This window comes from Phyllobates terribilis, unplaced genomic scaffold, assembly GCF_046119375.1.
Source record: "Phyllobates terribilis strain yellow unplaced genomic scaffold, ASM4611937v1 Scaffold_11__3_contigs__length_659146591, whole genome shotgun sequence".
NCBI lineage: Eukaryota > Metazoa > Chordata > Amphibia > Anura > Dendrobatidae > Phyllobates > Phyllobates terribilis.
Window position 1 is genome coordinate 122807048 of NW_027362771.1, and position 19188 is coordinate 122826235.

At 43.2% G+C, this 19188-nt stretch overlaps 1 protein-coding gene across 1 annotated transcript in view; it reads left to right on the forward strand.

Annotated features, from left to right (window-relative positions):
• The window catches only part of LOC141165727 (dynein axonemal heavy chain 3-like), a 2796342-nt gene that overhangs the window by 1942245 nt on the left and 834909 nt on the right, over window positions 1-19188 (forward strand). Inside the window, exons 48-49 of the mRNA XM_073651577.1 lie at window positions 5053-5191; window positions 18948-19138. Coding sequence (XP_073507678.1) covers window positions 5053-5191; window positions 18948-19138 — 330 coding nt within the window. The remainder of the gene's footprint in view (window positions 1-5052; window positions 5192-18947; window positions 19139-19188) is intronic.

Below are 19188 nucleotides of genomic sequence, written 5' to 3' on the forward strand. Positions count from 1 at the left end.
GTCCCACTACCTGTGATAGAGGTTCCCTTTGAGAGGATTGCCATGGACCTCGTGGGCCCCTTAGTTAAATCAGCTCGGGGCCACCAATATATCCTGGTAATCATGGACTATGCGACCCGATAACCTGAAGCGGTTCCCCTAAGGAACTCGTCCAGTAAAAGTATAGCCCGAGAGCTGGTCCATATTTTTGCTCTGACAGGTCTGCCAAAAGAGATTCTGACAGACCAAGGAACCCCCTTCATGAGCAAGGTGATGAAGGAGCTTTGCAGAGTCCTTCAGATAACTCAGCTTCGGACCTCGGTTTATCATCCACAGACGGACGGCCTAGTGGAACGCTTCAACAAGACCTTAAAGGCGATGCTCAAGAAGGTTGTGGAAAAGGATGGGCGAGACTGGGACTACCTGCTCCCTTTTCTGCTCTTCTCGGTCAGAGAAATTCCCCAAGCCTCCACTGGCTTCTCTCCATTTAAGCTCCTATATGGGCGGCATCCAAGAGGTCTCCTAGACATCGCCAAGGAAACTTGGGAGGCTGAAGTCACGCCACACTGGAGTATCATCGAACATGTCGCCCAGTTACAGGAGAGAATGTCAAAGGTGATGCCCATCGTGAAGGAACATCTCCTCCAGGCGCAGGAAGCCCAGGCGAGGCTCTATAACCGGTCGGCGAGACTAAGACAGTTCCAGCCCGGGGACCGTGTTTTGGTTCTGATCCCTACCGTCGAGAGCAAGTTCCTCGCCAAATGGCAAGGTCCATACGAAGTGGTGGAGAAAGTCAGCGAGGTTAATTATAAAGTCCACCAGCCTGGCCGAAGAAAGCCGCATCAAATATATCATGTAAATTTGCTCAAGCCGTGGCGGGACCGTGAACCTATGGAAACTCCTTGCCTGGGAGCCGCACCAGAAGGCAAGGTGGAGGAGGTCACTATTGCAGAGACTCTATCACCGGCCCAGAAGCAAAAGTGTCGAGAATTACTACAGTGGTATCGGGAGCTGTTCTCAGAGCTGCCGGGGCATACTCAAGTGGTAGAGCATGACGTGCTGACAGAGCCGCATGTACGAGTGAATCTGAAGCCGTATCGGATTCCGGAAGCATGCCGGGAGGTGATCTCGGCTGAGGTGAAGAGGATGTTAGACCTCGGGGTAATAGAGGAGTCAAAGAGTGGGTGGTCGAGCCCAATCGTCCTCGTGCCGAAACCCAATGGAGAGTGGAGGTTTTGTAATGACTACCGCCGGCTGAATGAGGTATCCAAGAGTGACGCGTACCCGATGCCCCGCGTCAACGAACTCATCGAGAGGCTTGGACCGGCGAGGTACATCACCACTCTTGACCTGACAAAGGGCTACTTGCAGATCCTCATGTCCCAGATGGCTAAGGAGAAGACGGCTTTCTCAACACCTGATGGGTGTTTTCAATACACGCGGATGCCGTTCGGACTACAGGGGGCCCCAGCCACAGTCCAGAGGGCTATGGATCGGATCCTAGCCCCACATAAGAAGTATGCCGCAGCCTACCTCGATGACATTGTGGTCTTTAGCCCAGACTGGGCTAGTCACCTATCTAAACAACAGGTCGTTCTGGAGGCGCTAAGCAAGGCAGGATTTACCATAAATCCGAGAAAGTGTGCCATCGGAAAAGAGGAGGCCAAGTACCTGGGCTATGTTGTTGGGAGAGGTGAAATAAAGCCGCAAATCAAGAAAGTGGAGGCAATTCAAACCTGGTCGCAACCGCTCTCGAAGAAGCAGGTGAGAGCATTCCTGGGAATGGTGGGATACTACCGGCGGTTTATCCCGAATTTTGCCATGATTGCCGCGCCACTAGCGGATCTTCTAAAAGGCACCAAATCAACCATGGTGAAATGGATGAAAGAAACGGAGACCGCGTTCCAACAGTTGAAGCTAACACTGTGCAAGCAGCCGGTCCTGGTCACGCCAGACTTCAAGAAAGAATTTGTGGTCCAGACAGAGACTTCAGAGGTTGGTCTAGGAGCCGTACTCTTCCAAGAGATAAATGGGGAAGAACATCCCATTCTCTATCTAAGCCGAATGCTGTCCTCCTGCAAGAAGAACTACGCCATAGTAGAGAAAGAGTGTTTAGCCATAAAATGGGCTGTGGATACACTGAAATATTACCTACTAGGCCAGAAGTTTAAATTACTATCAGACCATGCCCCGTTGAGATGGTTGAGGGAGAAGAGGGGTAAAAATGCCAGGGTAACTAGATGGTTCCTAGAGCTTCAAGATTTTAACTTTCACGTGGAGCAAAGGCCCGGGAAGTTACATGGGAATGCAGATGCCCTCTGTAGGATTCCCTGCCTGGTGTCAGAAGGTGCCCAAACCCCAGGCTTTGGGCAGATGGGGGGAATATGTGACAGTGTCACTGGTTTTATATGTGAGGGGAGGTATGTGTCACTCAGGATGCTCTCCTGTGTGAACTAAGACCTACTTTATTTTTCTGCCAGCGTGTTATATGCTGGTAGATTTACTCTGTTAAAGGGTGTGCGGTTTTATGGGAATGGCAAAGAGGGCGGGACGCCATTCCCCCTACCTCCCCTCAGGGTGTGGCTGAGCAATGTGTAACAGCTCAGTCCTTTTTTTTTTCTCTGGAGTGTTGTCTGGAGAGGGAAGTCTCCAGACAGTATTGTGGAAGCTGCAAAGCTTGTTACCTGTGCAGTTTATGCTACTGAGAGTGGGCGGCACCCGTTCACCTATGGACTGAGCTATACTTTGTTTTGTTTTCCCGATTAACTCAGAGGGGTCTTGTTTATTTTTCCTGTGGAATCCTGCATGAGTTTATGCCAGATAATAAACCAGCAGTAAGGTAACCTGAGAACGTGTGTCCTGAGTCTGCCTCCGGGAGAGCCGAGCGAGTCGTCTTGCCACAATAGTCAGAGGAAAACGCATGAGATCTTTTGGTATGCATTTCTAGAGGCAAACTGTTATTATTTTTATCAATTATTATACATTTGATGCCTCAGTAGTTGTTTTATTTGCCTTTGAGTCTTTACTTTTTTGGAAATATATTTTTTTAATATAATGCAATATATAAACATAGAATAAAATCATTATTTTGTGTTAAGTGTCCAAATTATTTTGAACTAAGTAGAGCATCTACTATGGTTATCCTTTGATTTTCCGATACTTTTGCCTTCTTGAAATGCTAACAGGCAAGATATCGATCTATGTTAGTCCAGTATGTTTTTGCAGGAAGGACAGACAATATTCATTTTTATCATATCTCTAAATATGAAATGAATGTGTCTATTTTTCGTAATGCAAATGCTTGTAACCATTATCTTTGTAGGAGACCCACTTTCTACTAAATATCATAAACAGAACATTTGAGACATTATTGTTTTCTACTTTTTTTTTCTCCTTTTCATTTCTTTAAAAAAATAAAAAAAGCAAAAATAAGAGTAACCATCACCATAAATAACAGATCTCATCTGCCCTGAAGCAATAAAGTCTGACAAAGCCTGCAGATTTTTGTTCATTACAGCTGATAGATGATGTGCATTTTATTGGTACTAGTACAAAAGTGAGCAGAAATGTTTTGTCTTGATGCTTCATAATATTTTGGAAAAAGAACTTTTACATTACAACTTCCAACACCATGATCTTTATACAGTCTATGACTTGATCATGAACAATGTAGATATTAATAAGTCTACTAAGAAATATTTTAATTACAGATCTAATCGATTCCCAGATTGAGCGGTCAGATGCTATCATCATCCAAGGATCATTCATTATGTAAATATAAATGCAAAGGCTAGTACCCAATCTAGCCAATATTTTCAGAATTTATACTATTTTCTGTACACATTGTGCATTGGGTACAAGTAAGGTTAAACAGTTACACTAATCAAACTGTAAGTCATGTAAATCACCTTTGTTTTCCTTATAATATCCCATTCAAGTGGTGGTATTGGTTATTTCATTGGATTAGGTTGTGTCTTTTAAAATTAGACCTGCCCCAATGGTACTGGAGCCTCTAGTCATTGGTCCTCCACTGAAGATGGACCTAATGTGATATGACAAATGTATCCTACAAAAAACAAACCAAATAAATAAAAAATAGGCCCCCACACCGCTCACTGTATACTACAAAAAAATAGGGTTGCACATCTTTAATATTTAATTATTGTACAGTTGCACAAATATGCTATGTGGCCAATATACAAAGATATACATACAGTATGTGTCAGCACACTGCGATTAATGTATACATGAACTCCATTATTGCTGTAAACGTTAAAAACGTAAAGTACTTTCTATCAACGAGCACAAAAGCCATCTAACCACATGTACCTAAATATGGATAGTCCCTATCGCTAATGTCCTACCTCTCTATGTACCAAACCAAGGTACCTTTTATTCACTGCTACTTAGCACTATCAATATGGTTCTCCTGTAGGGGATTCAGCACTAATACTGTTGCATCAAAAAATCTCTTATACTCAACGCCCTATATACATAGGTGTGGGCATCTATAGACTAATTAACTGACGTGTGATGTTTTATGGTGACTTACATCTGGCAACATTGTGCACATGTACTTATGGATCTTTCCGACTAGCTCACCCACCAATTTTCTTTGTTACCTGTGTCTGTATTTTGGTATTGGCTCTTATTGTACTGTATAACCATTTTTTAAATTTATCTAATAATACAATTAATGTTTTTTTTAAGACATTTTTGTACCTTGTTCCTGACACATTTTTCTTTTTTTCTGGTTATATGCTTACCCGTGTGCCTTATGGGGACCGTAACTAAGTAAACATGTGAGATTCATTTGATACACTATTAGTATGCCAGCCATCAGGTGTGGCTGACCTTAAAGGAAAGTGCAGAGAAAGTTTGCAAACTTTACAAGCTTTTATTTTTCTGCAAAGAGACACTCAAACATTGATTATTTAAGGAACATCAATGGGTATGTGTTGTAATTATGCTATAACTACAGAATGCTTTTGTTAATGTGTTGTACTTATTTAATAGGTTTACTTTTGATCTATTTCTGTAATATCCCTTGAATTTCTTGCTTCTGTATTTTAGTGTATGCAGAATTTTTTACACCAATACAATAAGCAAAGTAAGACACCCATGAATCTGGTAATGTTTCACTTTGCCATTGAACACATTTCTAGAATAAGTAGAATCCTGAAAATGCCATGTGGACATGCTTTGCTTATAGGTAAGATTTTACCATAATCACATTATTGATCTTGAGATTTATCATGTTTTACAATTTTTGTGATAGTTTTTAGTTCAGTATGATGTTCAGTATGATTTCTTTAAAGTATTTTGAGTAGTATTCCTATGTAAATAGTTAGTAACAATTAAAAAATTGCTGTATGAGCTTGCAGAACATGGTATCACCATTTCCCAGCAGGATACACTTGTGGGACCTCCACTTGACAGACATTTATGTCATATTCTAAGCATATGCCATCCGTGTCCAAGATAGAATATATATTACTGGTCAAAAGTTTAGACACACCTTTTATGCAATGTTTTTCTAATTATTTGAATGTGTGTATCATAGATTTTGAATGAAGGCAGCAAAATCACAAAGGAACACATATGGAAACAATGAGTAAACAAACGTGTAAAATAAGCCAGAATATGTGTTAAACCTGCGATCCCTCAAAATACCTGCCATTTACTCTGATGACACATTTAAGCACCCTAAATGCTGTAAAGTAGCTTTATCAGGTCGACACTGGATTGGGTTTCCAACAGTCTTGAAGGGGTTAACAGAGATTCTGAGCACTTTTTGGTTGCTTTGCCTTCACTTTACTGCCCAACTCATCCTGCATTTGGCTGAGGACCGAAGATTGGGGAGGCCATGTCATTTTACGCCACAGTCCATCCTATTTCTTCCAGGTCGCATAGCCTTCATATAGCCGGAAGGTGTTTTTTGGGCCATTGTCCTGTTACAACACAAATTATTATCCCACTAAGTGCAAACCAGATAAGATGGGATGTCATTGCAGAATGCTGTAATAGGGATGCTGAGTACATCATTTGAAATAAATCATAGGTGTCATACGTAACACACTCACACACCTCCCCCTGAATGCTTTACCATGGACACCACACATGTAGAAACCATCTGATCAACTTTTCAGTACCTTATAAATGAATGGCAATTGGTAGCAAAATTTTACATTTTGACTCATCAGACCAAAGTACTGATTTCCACTAATCTAATGTCCAGTCCTTGCGTTGCTTGGCCAAAAAAAAGTCTCTTCTTTTTGTTTAAAGTCCTCAGTAGTGGCTTGTTTTCAGCAACTCAACCATAAAGACCTGCATCTGGCACTCTCCTCTGGACAGTTGTTATTGAGATGTGTCTGCTACTTGGTGTCTTTGCATTGTTTATGAGGGCTGTTTCCTGACATGCTGTCAATTTGCAGTGTCTGAGGTTGGTGGACTGGTCCTTGTGAGAGCCAGCTTAATGAAAGCTATTGATGGTTTTCATGAGCACACTTAAAGGGGTTATCCCACAAACAAAGTATACTTTAATCAATAGATATTGGACTAAAAATAAAAAGCTTCACAATTGGATATTATTAAATTAAATGTTTCTGCTGAGATAAGCTTATAAATGTGCCCCTGCTGTGTATTGTGTAATAGCCGTGTCTGACCGTACAGGAACATGGTCTGAACATACCACAGCTCCTGGGCAGGGGAGGAAGCAAAAGGTAATATATTTGCGTTCTCCCATGGCCAGGAGATGTGGTATGTTCAGGCCATGTTCCTGTACGGTCAGACACAGCCATTACACAGGTGAACATTTATGAGGTTATCTCGGGACAAGAACATTTTTTTAAACACATCCAATTGTGGAACTTATTTTTATTCTAAGATCTATTAATTAAAATGTATTTTGCTTGTGGGACAATCCCTTTAAGGATACCTTTAATGTTCCATTAATTTTCCAGATTGACTGACCTTCATGTTTTCATGTAGGGGTCCCCAACCTCTGGGTTGGGAGCCTCATGTGGCTCGCGGGCCCATGATGTGTGGCTCGCGGTTGTCTGCCAGCTTGGTGCATTAGCAGCACGTCTAGCAAAGACATCACTACCAAATGGAAAACAGGTGTCTACAGGTGCAAACTAAGAATAGTTATCTCCATATATAACCACCCATACACACCTGCTTTCTGTTTTGAAGTGACGGTCAGTCTTTTGTTATTTGTATGCATAGGCTCTCTGACTGAGCACTCCACCCTTCAGCCTCGGGCGGTTTTAATCATAGCAGGTCCTATCCACCCACATAATTGTAGGCTTTAGCCTAGGAGAGTATTCTCAATAGATAGGTTCACTGCAACAGAAATTGCCTTATCGTGGCTGCTGGGTACACATGAGTTGTCCAATTTATGCACTAAGCATTCTCAATGTTTCCTATTTTCTAGAGCAGTAATGCAACTCATATGTCTTACATTTCATGTTTTCATGCTATAGCCCTGCAGAATACAACTTTATTTGTTGGTTTTACTGTATATGGAGATGGCTACTCTTAGTTTACACCTATACACAAATGTTTTCTATTTTGAAGTTACAGTCAGTCTTTTGTTATTTGAGGACTGTAAGAGGACAAAGAGCAGTGGAGGTGAGCATTGAGGTATTTGTTGTTTGTTTTTCCTGCATCCTGTGTTTATTATGCCCTGGGGTCTCTCCAAGTAGTGTTGAGCGAATTTGTTCAGCGAATGTACGTAAGTTCCAAATTTGGGATGAATATGGCACAATCGGATTCGTGATCGCAAAGGTGAGCAATTTTCTTTTTTTCTGTGGGCGGTAACTTTAACTGAGGAAAGCGCAGCCAGACAATCATAGCGCAGGAAGCATCTACACTGTCAAGACATAAGGGCTTCTGCAATTGGCTGCAGAAATCACATGTCCTCTCAATATAAAAAGCAGCCATGTTCCCTCAGCGCCATTATATCCATGTCACTGCCAGAGACAGACGCAGATCTGTGTTCTCCTGTGTAATGCGAGATATTAGCTAGATAGATGGGCACTTGTGTGCTAGTCAAATAGTGTCAATAATTCCTGGCCTGTGTACCTCTGCAACCGCTGGTGCAGCACATTTTTTGTGTTCTAAGTACTGAGATTCTGACATGCAATATTGCTGTGCACCGCTGGTATGGAGCTCCATGTCTCAGTATAACTTGAATCTTTTTTTGCACTTGCTAATGTGATCAAGCAAGCACAGTGCACCTTTTCATTTAGTGGGGTTGAAATTGTGCTCTGCCCAGTCTGCTGAGCTTCTTATTGCAGAGCGCAACATCTGTTTTTTTTCTGTTGCTATTGTGATATTGAAAGCTGTGTGCACTAAAGTTTTTTTTAGTGTCAGATACTATTTTAGTGGAGTTGAACTTCAGGTGGTTTCAGAGTAAAAAAATAAATTTTTTCTCTTGCTACGCCCAGTCCAAAAAATATTTTTTCCTGTGCCAAAAGTCATACAGTGCTATAAGTCAGCTACTACGTCAGTGGTGATTAAATTCAGCTTGTACGAACAGTCCAACCTATATATACAGTTATATGAAAAAGTTTGGGCACCCCTATTAATCTTAAGCTTAATGTTTTCTAAAAAATGGTGTTTTTGCAACAGCTATTTCAGTTTGATATATGTAATAACTGTTGGACACAGTAATGTTTCTGCCTTGAAATGAGGTTTATTGTACTAACATAAAATGTGCAATCTGCATTCAAACAAAATTTGACAGGTGCATAAGTATGGGCACCCTTATCATTTTCTTGTTTTAAATACTCCTACCTACTTTTTACTGACTTACTAAAGCACTTTTTTGGGGTTTTGTAACCTCATTGAGCTTTGAATTTCATAGCCAGGTGTATGCAATCATGAGAAAAGCTACTTAAAGTGGCCACTTGCAAGTTGTTCTCCTGTTTGAATCTCCTCTGAAGATTGGCATCATGGGCTCCTCAAAACAACTGTCAAATGATCTGAAAATAAAGATTATTCAACATAGTTGTTCAGGGGAAGGATACAAAAAGCTGTCTCAGAGATTTAACCTGTTAGTTTCCACTGTGAGGAACATAGTAAGGAAATGGAAGAACACAGGGACAGTTCTTGTTAAGGCCAGAAGTGGCAGGCCAAGAAAAACATCAGAAAGGCAGAGAAGAAGAATGGTGAGATCAGTCAAGGACAATCCTCAGACCACCTCCAGAGAGCTGCAGCATCAACTTGCTGCAGATGGTGTCATTGTGCATCTTTCAACTATACAACGCACTTTGCACAAGGAGAAGCTGTATGGGAGAGTGATGCGAAAGAAGCCGTTTCTGCAAGCTCGCCACAAACAGAGTTGGCTGAGGTATGTAAAAGCACATTTGGAGAAGCCAATTTCTTTTTGGAAGAAGGTCCTGTGGACTGATGAAACCAAGATTGAGTTGTTTGGTCATACAAAAAGGCATTATGCATGGCGGCAAAAAAACACAGCATTCCAAGAAAAACACTTGCTACCCACAGTAAAATTTGGTGGAGGTTCCATCATGCTTTGGGGCTATGTGGCCAATGCCGGCACCGGGAATCTTGTTAAAGTTGAGGGACGCATGGATTCCACTCAGTATCAGCAGATTCTTGACAATAATGTTCAAGGATCAGTGACAAAGTTGAAGTTACGCAGGGGGTGGATCTTTCAGCAAGACAATGATCCAAAACACCTCTCCAAATCTACTCAGGCATTCATGCAGAGGAACAATTACAATGTTCTGGAATGGCCATCCCAGTCCCCAGACCTGAATATCATTGAACATCTGTGGGATCATTTGAAGAGGGCTGTCCATGCTCGGCGACCATCAAACTTAACTGAACTGGAATTGTTTTGTAAAGAGGAATGGTCAAAAATACCTTCATCCAGGATCCAGGAAATCATTAAAAGCTACAGGAAGCGACTAGAGGCTGTTATTTTTGCAAAAGGAGGATCTACTAAATATTAATGTCACTTTTCTGGTGAGGTGCCCATACTTATGCACCTGTCAAATTTTGTTTGAATGCAGATTGCACATTTTCTGTTAGTACAATAAACCTCATTTCAAGGCAGAAACATTACTGTGTCCAACAGTTATTACATATATCAAACTGAAATAGCTGTTGCAAAAACACCGATTTTTATAAAACATTAAGCTTAAGATTAATAGGGGTGCCCAAACTTTTTCATATAACTGTATTTTTGGTTGGCAGGCAGAGTCCACAAAAGGTTTTTTACTATGGCAAAGCTGATCCAGTTTACTAAAAGGCAGATCCTATTTTAGTGGCGTTGAACTTGTCTTGGTTTCACAGTAAAAAAAAAAAAACTTGTCTTACTAGGCCCAGTCCAAAAAATATTTTTTCCTGTGTCAAAAGTCATGCAGTGCTATAAGTCAGCTACTACGTCAGTGGCGGTCAAAGTCATCTGGATGCAGAGCTTATGCAGAGTAACCCAAAAATATTTTTTGCTCTGAGTAAAGTGATTCAGCTGGCTAAATCTGAGATTGAAATATTTTGGAGCATATATTCTATGTCATACTGGCGTCATCCACATTAAAATAAAAAAAAGTCTTCTGTTCCTAAAGTAATACAGCAGAGGACATCTCAGTTTGAAATTGTTTGGAGAATATCTCGTAGGTTTTATCGGCCTCATGCACATTAACAAATTTCTTTTGGCTGTTAGTAAAGTTATACGGCAGGCCATATCTTACCTTGTCATTTAGTGTAGCTGAAATTCCGGTGTGTGCTGAGCTTTTGCACAGGAAAAAAACATATTTTTCTTTAGTTAATTGCATGCTCCTACCACTGTATCTGACCAACATGAGTGGGAAAAAGAGAGGGTGTGGCGGAAGGGGGAATAGGCTTGGTGTTCAAGGTGTACGTGGGGTACGTGCTAATGTTAGTGAAAGCACTAGCGAACCAACACAAATAGGTCCTATTCAAAGACAACTGACAACTTATGTTAGTGGATGGCCTACTGCACTCCCTTCCTTTGGCAGCCACACAGTGATATGCCTTGTTGATAAGGCCCATAAAGATCAGGTGCTCCAGTGGATGGCAAGCTCTGCTTCCAGTGCCCTCTCCTCTTCTTCCTCCACCTCAACATCACACACAGTACTGTCCACAGAGGTGGCACCCCAATTACCCATGCTTCCCCATGCGTCACAACTGGCCAACTGCCCAACTGACTGTAGCGAACCACAGATGGGCAAGTCTGTAGAACTTTTCACCCATTCAACACCATGGGCATCAGAAGAGTACTCCAAACAGTCACAGAGTTAAGGGGAGGAAAGCATCTGCACCGATGCCCAAAATATTTTTAGCTTGGATTCGGGGCAGGACGAAGTAGGATCCAATCAGGTTCCTGACCCTCATGACCAGATGTTAACCGCATGGGAGAGAGGTGATCCCGGTGAGACTCAGATACCTGAGGCTCATGCGGACTCTACTGTGCTGTCAGGTCAACAAGAGAAGAGGAGTCACTCTGAGGGCGAGGAATGGGTTAACACATTGGATGATGACGAGGTTGAAGATCCTACTTGGTGTGAACCCAGAGTCACGCAGCTGAGAAGCTCATCTGAGGAGGTGGAGGAGGAAGACGAGGAGGTTACCTTTCGCCCTACGGCGCAGTCACGGAGTGATGCAAGAACGAGGAGCACTGCATCCTTAGCCACAAACGTGGCTGTGGTCAGCACTGGTCACGAGTCTGCACCTCGCAGGGGCAGCAAGAGTTGCCTAGCATGGGCCTTTTTTGTCAATGCAAAGGTTGAGCCAATTCATGCTATCTGCAAACTTTGCAATAAAAACCTCAGTAGTGGGAAAAATTGCAATAATTTGACTACTACATGCATGAACGTTCACATGCTCAAGCAACATTCTTTACACTGGGAATCTTACCGTGCTGAAATGCGGACCAGCGCACCTCAACAACCATCAGCTGCCCCATCAAACGCATCTGCAGCTTCTTCCCCCTCCTCTGTAACCGTGCCAAGTATTGTCATGCAGGTCTCCCATCGCAGAAACTCCATTTCTTTACCCGCTCCAGTCAGGCTGAGTGACAGCCTGTCAGCTGTAACGAAAGCAGACACCCCTGCTGTGTTTGTTTCACCGAGCACACCGCATGTTTCTCAATCCACTGTAACATCTGCACCTCACTCACGCTCCACCATTTTTTCTGGTTCACCATACTCCGCCCGCTCTCAGCACCGCAGCAAGCCCTCAGTCCCACAGTTGTGGTCACGTAAAAGATTGTTTCATCCTACGCATGACAAAACTAAGAGGTTGAACTCCACCATCTCCAATCTGTTGGCCACGGAAATGCTGCCTTTCCGCCTGGTAGATACAGATGGTTTTCGAAAACTGATGGCCGTCACTGTCCCCCAGTACCAGTGGCCCAGTTGCCAATGCTTCTCTAAGAAAGCTGTGCCTGCGATACACCAGCATGTTGCAGACAACATCACCCGTTCCTTGAAAAACCTATCTGGGAATAAATAATAACTATCACATATAAAGTTTAACAATAATATTTTATTGGGTATAAAGACATCGCATGACAACAATGGAAATAAAAAACATAAGGCAGATTAAAAAAAGATATGAAATAAAATAAAGGGGGAGGCAGGGAAACATCAGCAGCATGCATCAAAAGAGTGCCAGGTGCTTGGACCGAGAATAGACTTGTATAATCAATGTGTGCTGATATAAAGTGCAAAGTGCTTACATTCCAAAGAATAAATTACACATCTGTGCATACAATGCCACAGATTTAGATAAATATATTCATATATAAGAGACAGTGCTCATAAGAGTAATTAGATACAGCACAAAGATATATACTGAATGAAATTCTACATAAGAGCCAATGCTCATAATAATGGAAAAATTCCAAGAAAGTATATAAGAAAGGGTTACCAACCATGAGCCATGCTGGAGATGTGCCCATGTCGCTCCCCCACTCCCACATCATCCATTCCTTTCCTAATGTACGTGTGCCAGGGTGCATTTCACCACAGACACCTGGACGAGTAAGCATGGCCAAGGGCGTTACATCTCGCTGACCAGGCACTGGGTGACTCTGGTGGCTGTGGGGGCAGGCGGGGAAGGGGTTGCTCCATAAATCTTGGAATCCCCAAGGCTTGCAGAAGAAACCTCTGTATTTCCCACTTCCTCCTCTGCTTCTGCATCCTCCACCTCTTCTAGGGCCTCCACCTGCGCACTCAACCTCTGCCTTAATGAGATACACGTTCCAAGGGTGCGGAGAGAATACACACCACCTCCGTACTGCGCAGTCAGGGCTCACCGTAATCAGGCAGTCTTCAAATTAATATGCCTTGGAGATCACAGTCATACAGATGAAGAGTTGTGGGCAGCTCTCCAGGCTCAGTTTGGGCAATGGCTGTCTCCGCTGAACCTAGAGCCTGGGAACGTCGTGTGCGATAACTGTGTGAACCTGATAGCGGCCCTAGGCCGAGCCAAGTTCTTACACATGGCTCACGTCCTCAACCTGGTGTTACAGCGATTTCTCCACCACTATCCTGGCCTGGATGAGCTGCTTCACAAAGTACGGACGCTGTGTGCTCACTTCCGCCGCTCGCACCCCTTATGTCATCAATTTGCATCGATACAGAGGTCTTTGTCCGTGCCAGTTAACAGGCTGGTCTGCGATGTGCCGACGCGGTGGAATTCCATTCGGCACATGTTGCAGCGACTGTGGCAGCAGCAACGAGCTCTGACGCAGTATGTCATGATGTATAGCTGGGGGCAACACAGTACGGACTTGGGACATATCACGTTTGCGGAGTGGGAACAGATTAAGGACCTCTGCACCATTCTGCATGGTTTTGAAATGGCTGCTAAACTGGTTAGCGCTGATGATGCCGTCATCAGCATCACTATTCCAGTGTCACGGGTGTGTCAGAGGTGACAGACAGTCACCCTCCAGTGGTTTGTAGGAGATCTTGACGTTTGGAAATGCAGACAGCTGCCTAGATAGGAGGCTGTATTTAGGACCCAGCGACTAACTCCCTTTAGTCTGGGTGTATATATACCTGGTGTGTCTAGGTGGGCATCACCGGTTATACTCAATTCTACTTGGAACTTGACTGAAGCAGCATCACGTCCTCTCTGAAGTTTTGAGGCCGTGTGCACTGTTGGAGTTCTTCTAAAGCTGAGTTGTTGTTCCTCTGTGTTGTCTTCCCCTTTTGTCTTTAGAGTGCTAGCTGAGGTTGACTAGTGCTCATCTCCTTCCACCCCCAGCTATAGCCATACGCCAGGGATAGTAGGGTGAGCCACGTGATCGGCGACAGCTGCGGAGGTTGTATAGGGATGATAGGGGGAGACAGAGTGATGCTAGTCCTGATTAGGAGGTCACCTCTTCCCCCTTTCCCTAGAGTCTGGGCTCCCTTTCCCCTCTGTGTTGCACTCACATCTGGTGTGACTCTCTGTGTTGCACTCACACCTGGTGTGACTTCCGGTCATATACATGCTGGAGCAAAATTTGAATAACCTGCGGCAGGAGGTGGTGGCCCCAGAAGAAGAGGAGTAAGCAGAAGGGATACCAATGTCTCAAATTTCCAGACACTCGTCACACAAGCAGATGCCAAGTGACAGCGGATTACAGCGATCAAGGGGGTTTGGTGATACCAGGCAAACTGTTAGTGAAGGTGCAAGAGCCAAGGAACTGATGGAGGAGGAAGAGATGATGGGCGAGCAGCTGTCAGAGGATGAAGAGGATAATCATCCCCTCTCATTTGAACATGGTTGGCAGGAGGGGACGGAGGAAACAAGCATCAGTGTTACGCAGCCCACAATACATCCTGGCTTTGGACCTCCTGGAACAGCCCAACATATGAGTGCCTTCTTGAAGCACTATCTGTAACATAATCCACGTATAGTTAGGATTCGAAATAATGCTGACTACTGGGTTGCCACTCTGTTAGATCCACATTATAAGAGTCAATTTTGCCAGATGCTTCCCGCCCTGGAAAGGGACCCACTTATGTTGGAGTATCGAAACAAGCTTTTAAGCAACCTTAATAGAGGTTTTCCCCAAGATAACAGTGAGGTACACAGTGTGCATCGCAGCTGTAGTCTTTCAACCTCCGGCACATCAGTTCGCCAAAGTCAAAACATTAGCAGCAGCAGAGTAAGTGGCAGAAGCAATTTCTGTGAGTCCTTTCACACATTTTTTGCACCAGCTCGTGCACCAGCACAACAGAGTACAAGTCTGACACATGGTGAACGACTGGAGAGGATGGTGCAGGAGTATCTAGAGTTCAATATCAATACCATCAGGGAGGGTTTGGACCCTTTTACATTTTGGTCTTCAAAAATGGATGAATGGCCTGAGCTTGCCTCTCACGCCTTGGAGGTTTTATCATGCCCAACAGACAGCGTTCTCTCTGGACGTGTCTTCAGCGCTGCTGGTAGTGTCTTGACAGATAAGCACACTCGGCTGTCACCTGAAAGTGTAGACTGTCTAACTTTCATCAAGATGAACAAGTCATGGATCTCCAAGGACTTTTGCACCCCAATTGCAGACTGTACAGAGTAGGCGATGTTGTAGTTTTGAGTGTGCTGCATTGATCTCTTGAAATTGCAGTCTGTGATATGGATTCTGTGCCTGCTCTTGCTGCTGATGCAGGTTTTAGGCCCTAATTTTGGGAAATGTTGGGATTTCTGATTGTGTCTCCATCCATTGGGTTGGCTGTAGTGGGACAGGTTTGGGTCTGCATTAAACTACTTGTAGTCTGATGACATTGATGCCACTTCAGTGGTGTTAGGCCCTCATTTAGGGCAATGTGAACACTCCTGGTTAGGTCTCCATCTCCTGGGTTGGCTGTACTGGAACAGGTGTGGGTCTTATTTACACTATTTCTACTGTAGTGAAATTGATTAGGCATTGTTAGCGTCTGCCACTAATTTTTTGAAATGTGGAGAATCATGATGGAGACCCCATCTATTGGGTTGGCTGTAGAGGAACTGGTTTTGGCCTCCTTAGCAATAGTTATACTCTAGTGAAATTGATGCCACTTCGGTGGTGTTTGTTAGGCCCTCATTTAGGGCAATGTGAACACTCCTGGTTAAGTCTCCATCTCTTGGGTTGTCTGTACTGTAAGAGATGTGAGTCTCATTTACACTATTTCTACTGTAATGAAATTGAATACACTTTGCTGGTGTCTGACGCTAATTTTAGGAAATGTCTGGAATCCTGAATGGGTCTCCATCCATTGGGTTGACTGTAGTGGAAGAGGTTTTGGTCTCCATTCATTTCTATAGCTATACTGTAATGAAATTGAGCATTTGGTGCAGATATTATTCTCCCCAAACGGGTACACAAACATGATAAACTCTAAATTAATTTTCAATAAACAACCATCAGCCGCCCCATCAAACACCTCTGCTGCTTCTTCCACCTCCTCTGTTACCGTGCCAAATTGTGTCACGCAGGTGTCCGACAGAACCAGCTGTATACCCGCTGCAGTTAGGCTGAGTGACATCCCGTCAGCTGGAAGTGAAGTGGACATGCCTGCTGTGTTTGTTTTTCTGAGCACCAACACATGTTTCTCAATCCACCATAACATCTCCGCCTGCACCTCACGGTCTATTGGTTTGTCCGTTTCACCATACTCTGCCCTCTCTCAGCACTGCAGCCAGCCCTCAATCCCGCTGTTGTGGTCATGTAAAAGATTGTTTCATCCTACACATGACAAAGCTAAGAGGTTGAACTACACCATCTCCAATCTGTTGGCCACTGAAATGGTGGTCTTAGGCCCTATTTTTTTTAATGTAAACAATTCCGATTAAGTCTGTATTTCCTGGGTTGGCTGTAGTGGGACAGGTTTGAGTCTGCTTTAAACTACTTGTAGTCTGATGATATTGATGCCACTTCGGTGGTGTTAGGCCCTCATTTAGGGCAATATGAACACTCCTGGTTAGGTCTCCATCTCCTGGCTTGGCTGTACTGGAAGAGGTGTGGGTCTTATTTACACTATTTCTACAGTAGGGAAATTGATGCCACTTTGCTGGCGTCTGCCACTAATTTTTTTAAATGTGGGGAATCCTGAATGAGTCTCCATCTATTGGGGTGGCTGTAGTTGAACCTTCCTGTTCTGTAATCTAAGTTGTGTAAGGTTGCGTACCAGTCCTTGCTGCACTCCTGATACAGACTCTGCCTGCTGCACTTCTGATACAGACTCTGCCTGCTGCACTCCTGTTACAGACTGTGCCTGCTGCACTCCTGATACAGACTGTGCCTGCTGCACTCCTGATACATACGCTGCATGCTGCACTCTGATACAGACTCTGCCTGCTGCACTCCTGATACAGACTCTGCCTGCTGCACTCCTGATACAGACTCTGCTTGCTGCACTCCTGATACAGACTCTGCCTGCTGCACTCCTGATACAGACTCTGCCTGCTGCACTCTGATACAGACTCTGCCTACTGCACTCTGATACAGACTCTGACTGCTGCACTCTGATACAGACTCTGACTGCTGCGCCATCTAGTCTGTCCTACTGGGTCCAGCTGCTGCGTGTCTGTTGGTTTGTCCTGGAGTGGCATCTGGCATTCATCAGGAGCCAAGCCAAACCTCACCATCAGAGGCTCAAGTGAAAAGTCCGGTGCTCGCTTAGTCACACCCCTCCAGGCTCTCCGAGGTCCGTGGCACAGTGGTTCCACCCTCGCAGGCAGGGTCCTCTCTCCTGCTGTACCAGTCGGTGACTCCTTTTGACATGTAAAGCACAACTGAATAAATGTCGCTGTCACAGTAATTACAGTAATTGTACTCTGGGTCAATTGATGGCACTTCCCTGGTGTCTACACCTAATTTGATGTGTTTTAACAGCTTTTGGTCCCATTTCTAGGTGTTGTATATGCATTTTTTTGGTCCCCCCATTGACTCCTATGGGATTCGGAAATGTTCGACAAACAATCGGTGAATAAATTCGGCAAATATCAATTTGTTCGGCGAACTTTTATGAACCGAACATTGAAATGTTCCCTCATGTCTACTCTCCAGATGTTAGAGCATAATAAGGGACATTAAATTTGTATAGAGTAAATTTGCTGTCAATTGAATTTCTCTATAAAATCAGCATTATTTGGTGAAATCAAATATCTTCAGATCCACTCATTTCTACTAAGAACCATATAGCTGTCATGTGCAAAGCAGTCATCAGAGTGAAAGGCAGGTATGTTGAGAAAACTAAGGTTTAACACATAACCTGGTTTGTTTTATATACTCTTCTTTACTACTTGTGTTAATGTGTTCCTTAAAGGTTTTGCTCCCTTCAGTCTGAATTTACAATGTGCACATTTAAGTAAAACAGGGAAAATCATTGTATTAACAGGTGTGTCAAAGGTTTGACTGAAACTGTATATGTAACATCTAAATAAACATTTTTATATACTGTATGATGTGATACAAAATAGGGTTTTCTACTTACATTAGAGATTAAATGAAATGTGTGATCGATCCAAGTGTCCCTGCAGTTTAGGTGAACAAATGAATGCTCCATGGTCTGGGACTGTTTCCATAGTGGTTTTGAGAGATAAGAAAATTTTGTGGGAAAGTGGGAGAAATGAAATAATAAAGGACCTGATAATTTATCTACTGACCTAGCACTGCCATCCTAGTGCTACCCACAGCTCTTAGTTTATAATGCTGAAGCAGTTATTTCTGAAATAAGTTATTTTTTAAAAATTATTTTAAGGCAGTCCAGTTTTTGCAAATCTTTTTTAGATGCAAAATTGTTTTTAAACTGCATATATACATATCGGCTAAATAGCTTTGACTGAATTAATCATGCGTTTCTGAATAATTTATATTAAGAATTACAATTAGTAATTTCAATAAAATAATAGTTATGACTATTAGCATAACATAATGACAGTGATTATATACTGCACAAACTTATTAGTTTAACATTTTAATTGTTTACCCTCACTAAATTCAGGAATCGGAGGGACTGGCCGACAGTCTGCCACAAGACTTGCAGCATTTATGGCAGACATAGAAGTTTATCAAGTTAGTATTCTGAAATCATACACAGTTAGTGAATGGAGAGATGATCTGAAAACGGTGTTGAGAGCTGCTGGACAGAATGGGATTCCTACTGTGTTTCTGTTTGCTGATCATCAAATAAAGGTACAGAAAAACAATGATAATGTACACTAGAAAAAATATGCAGTATAATT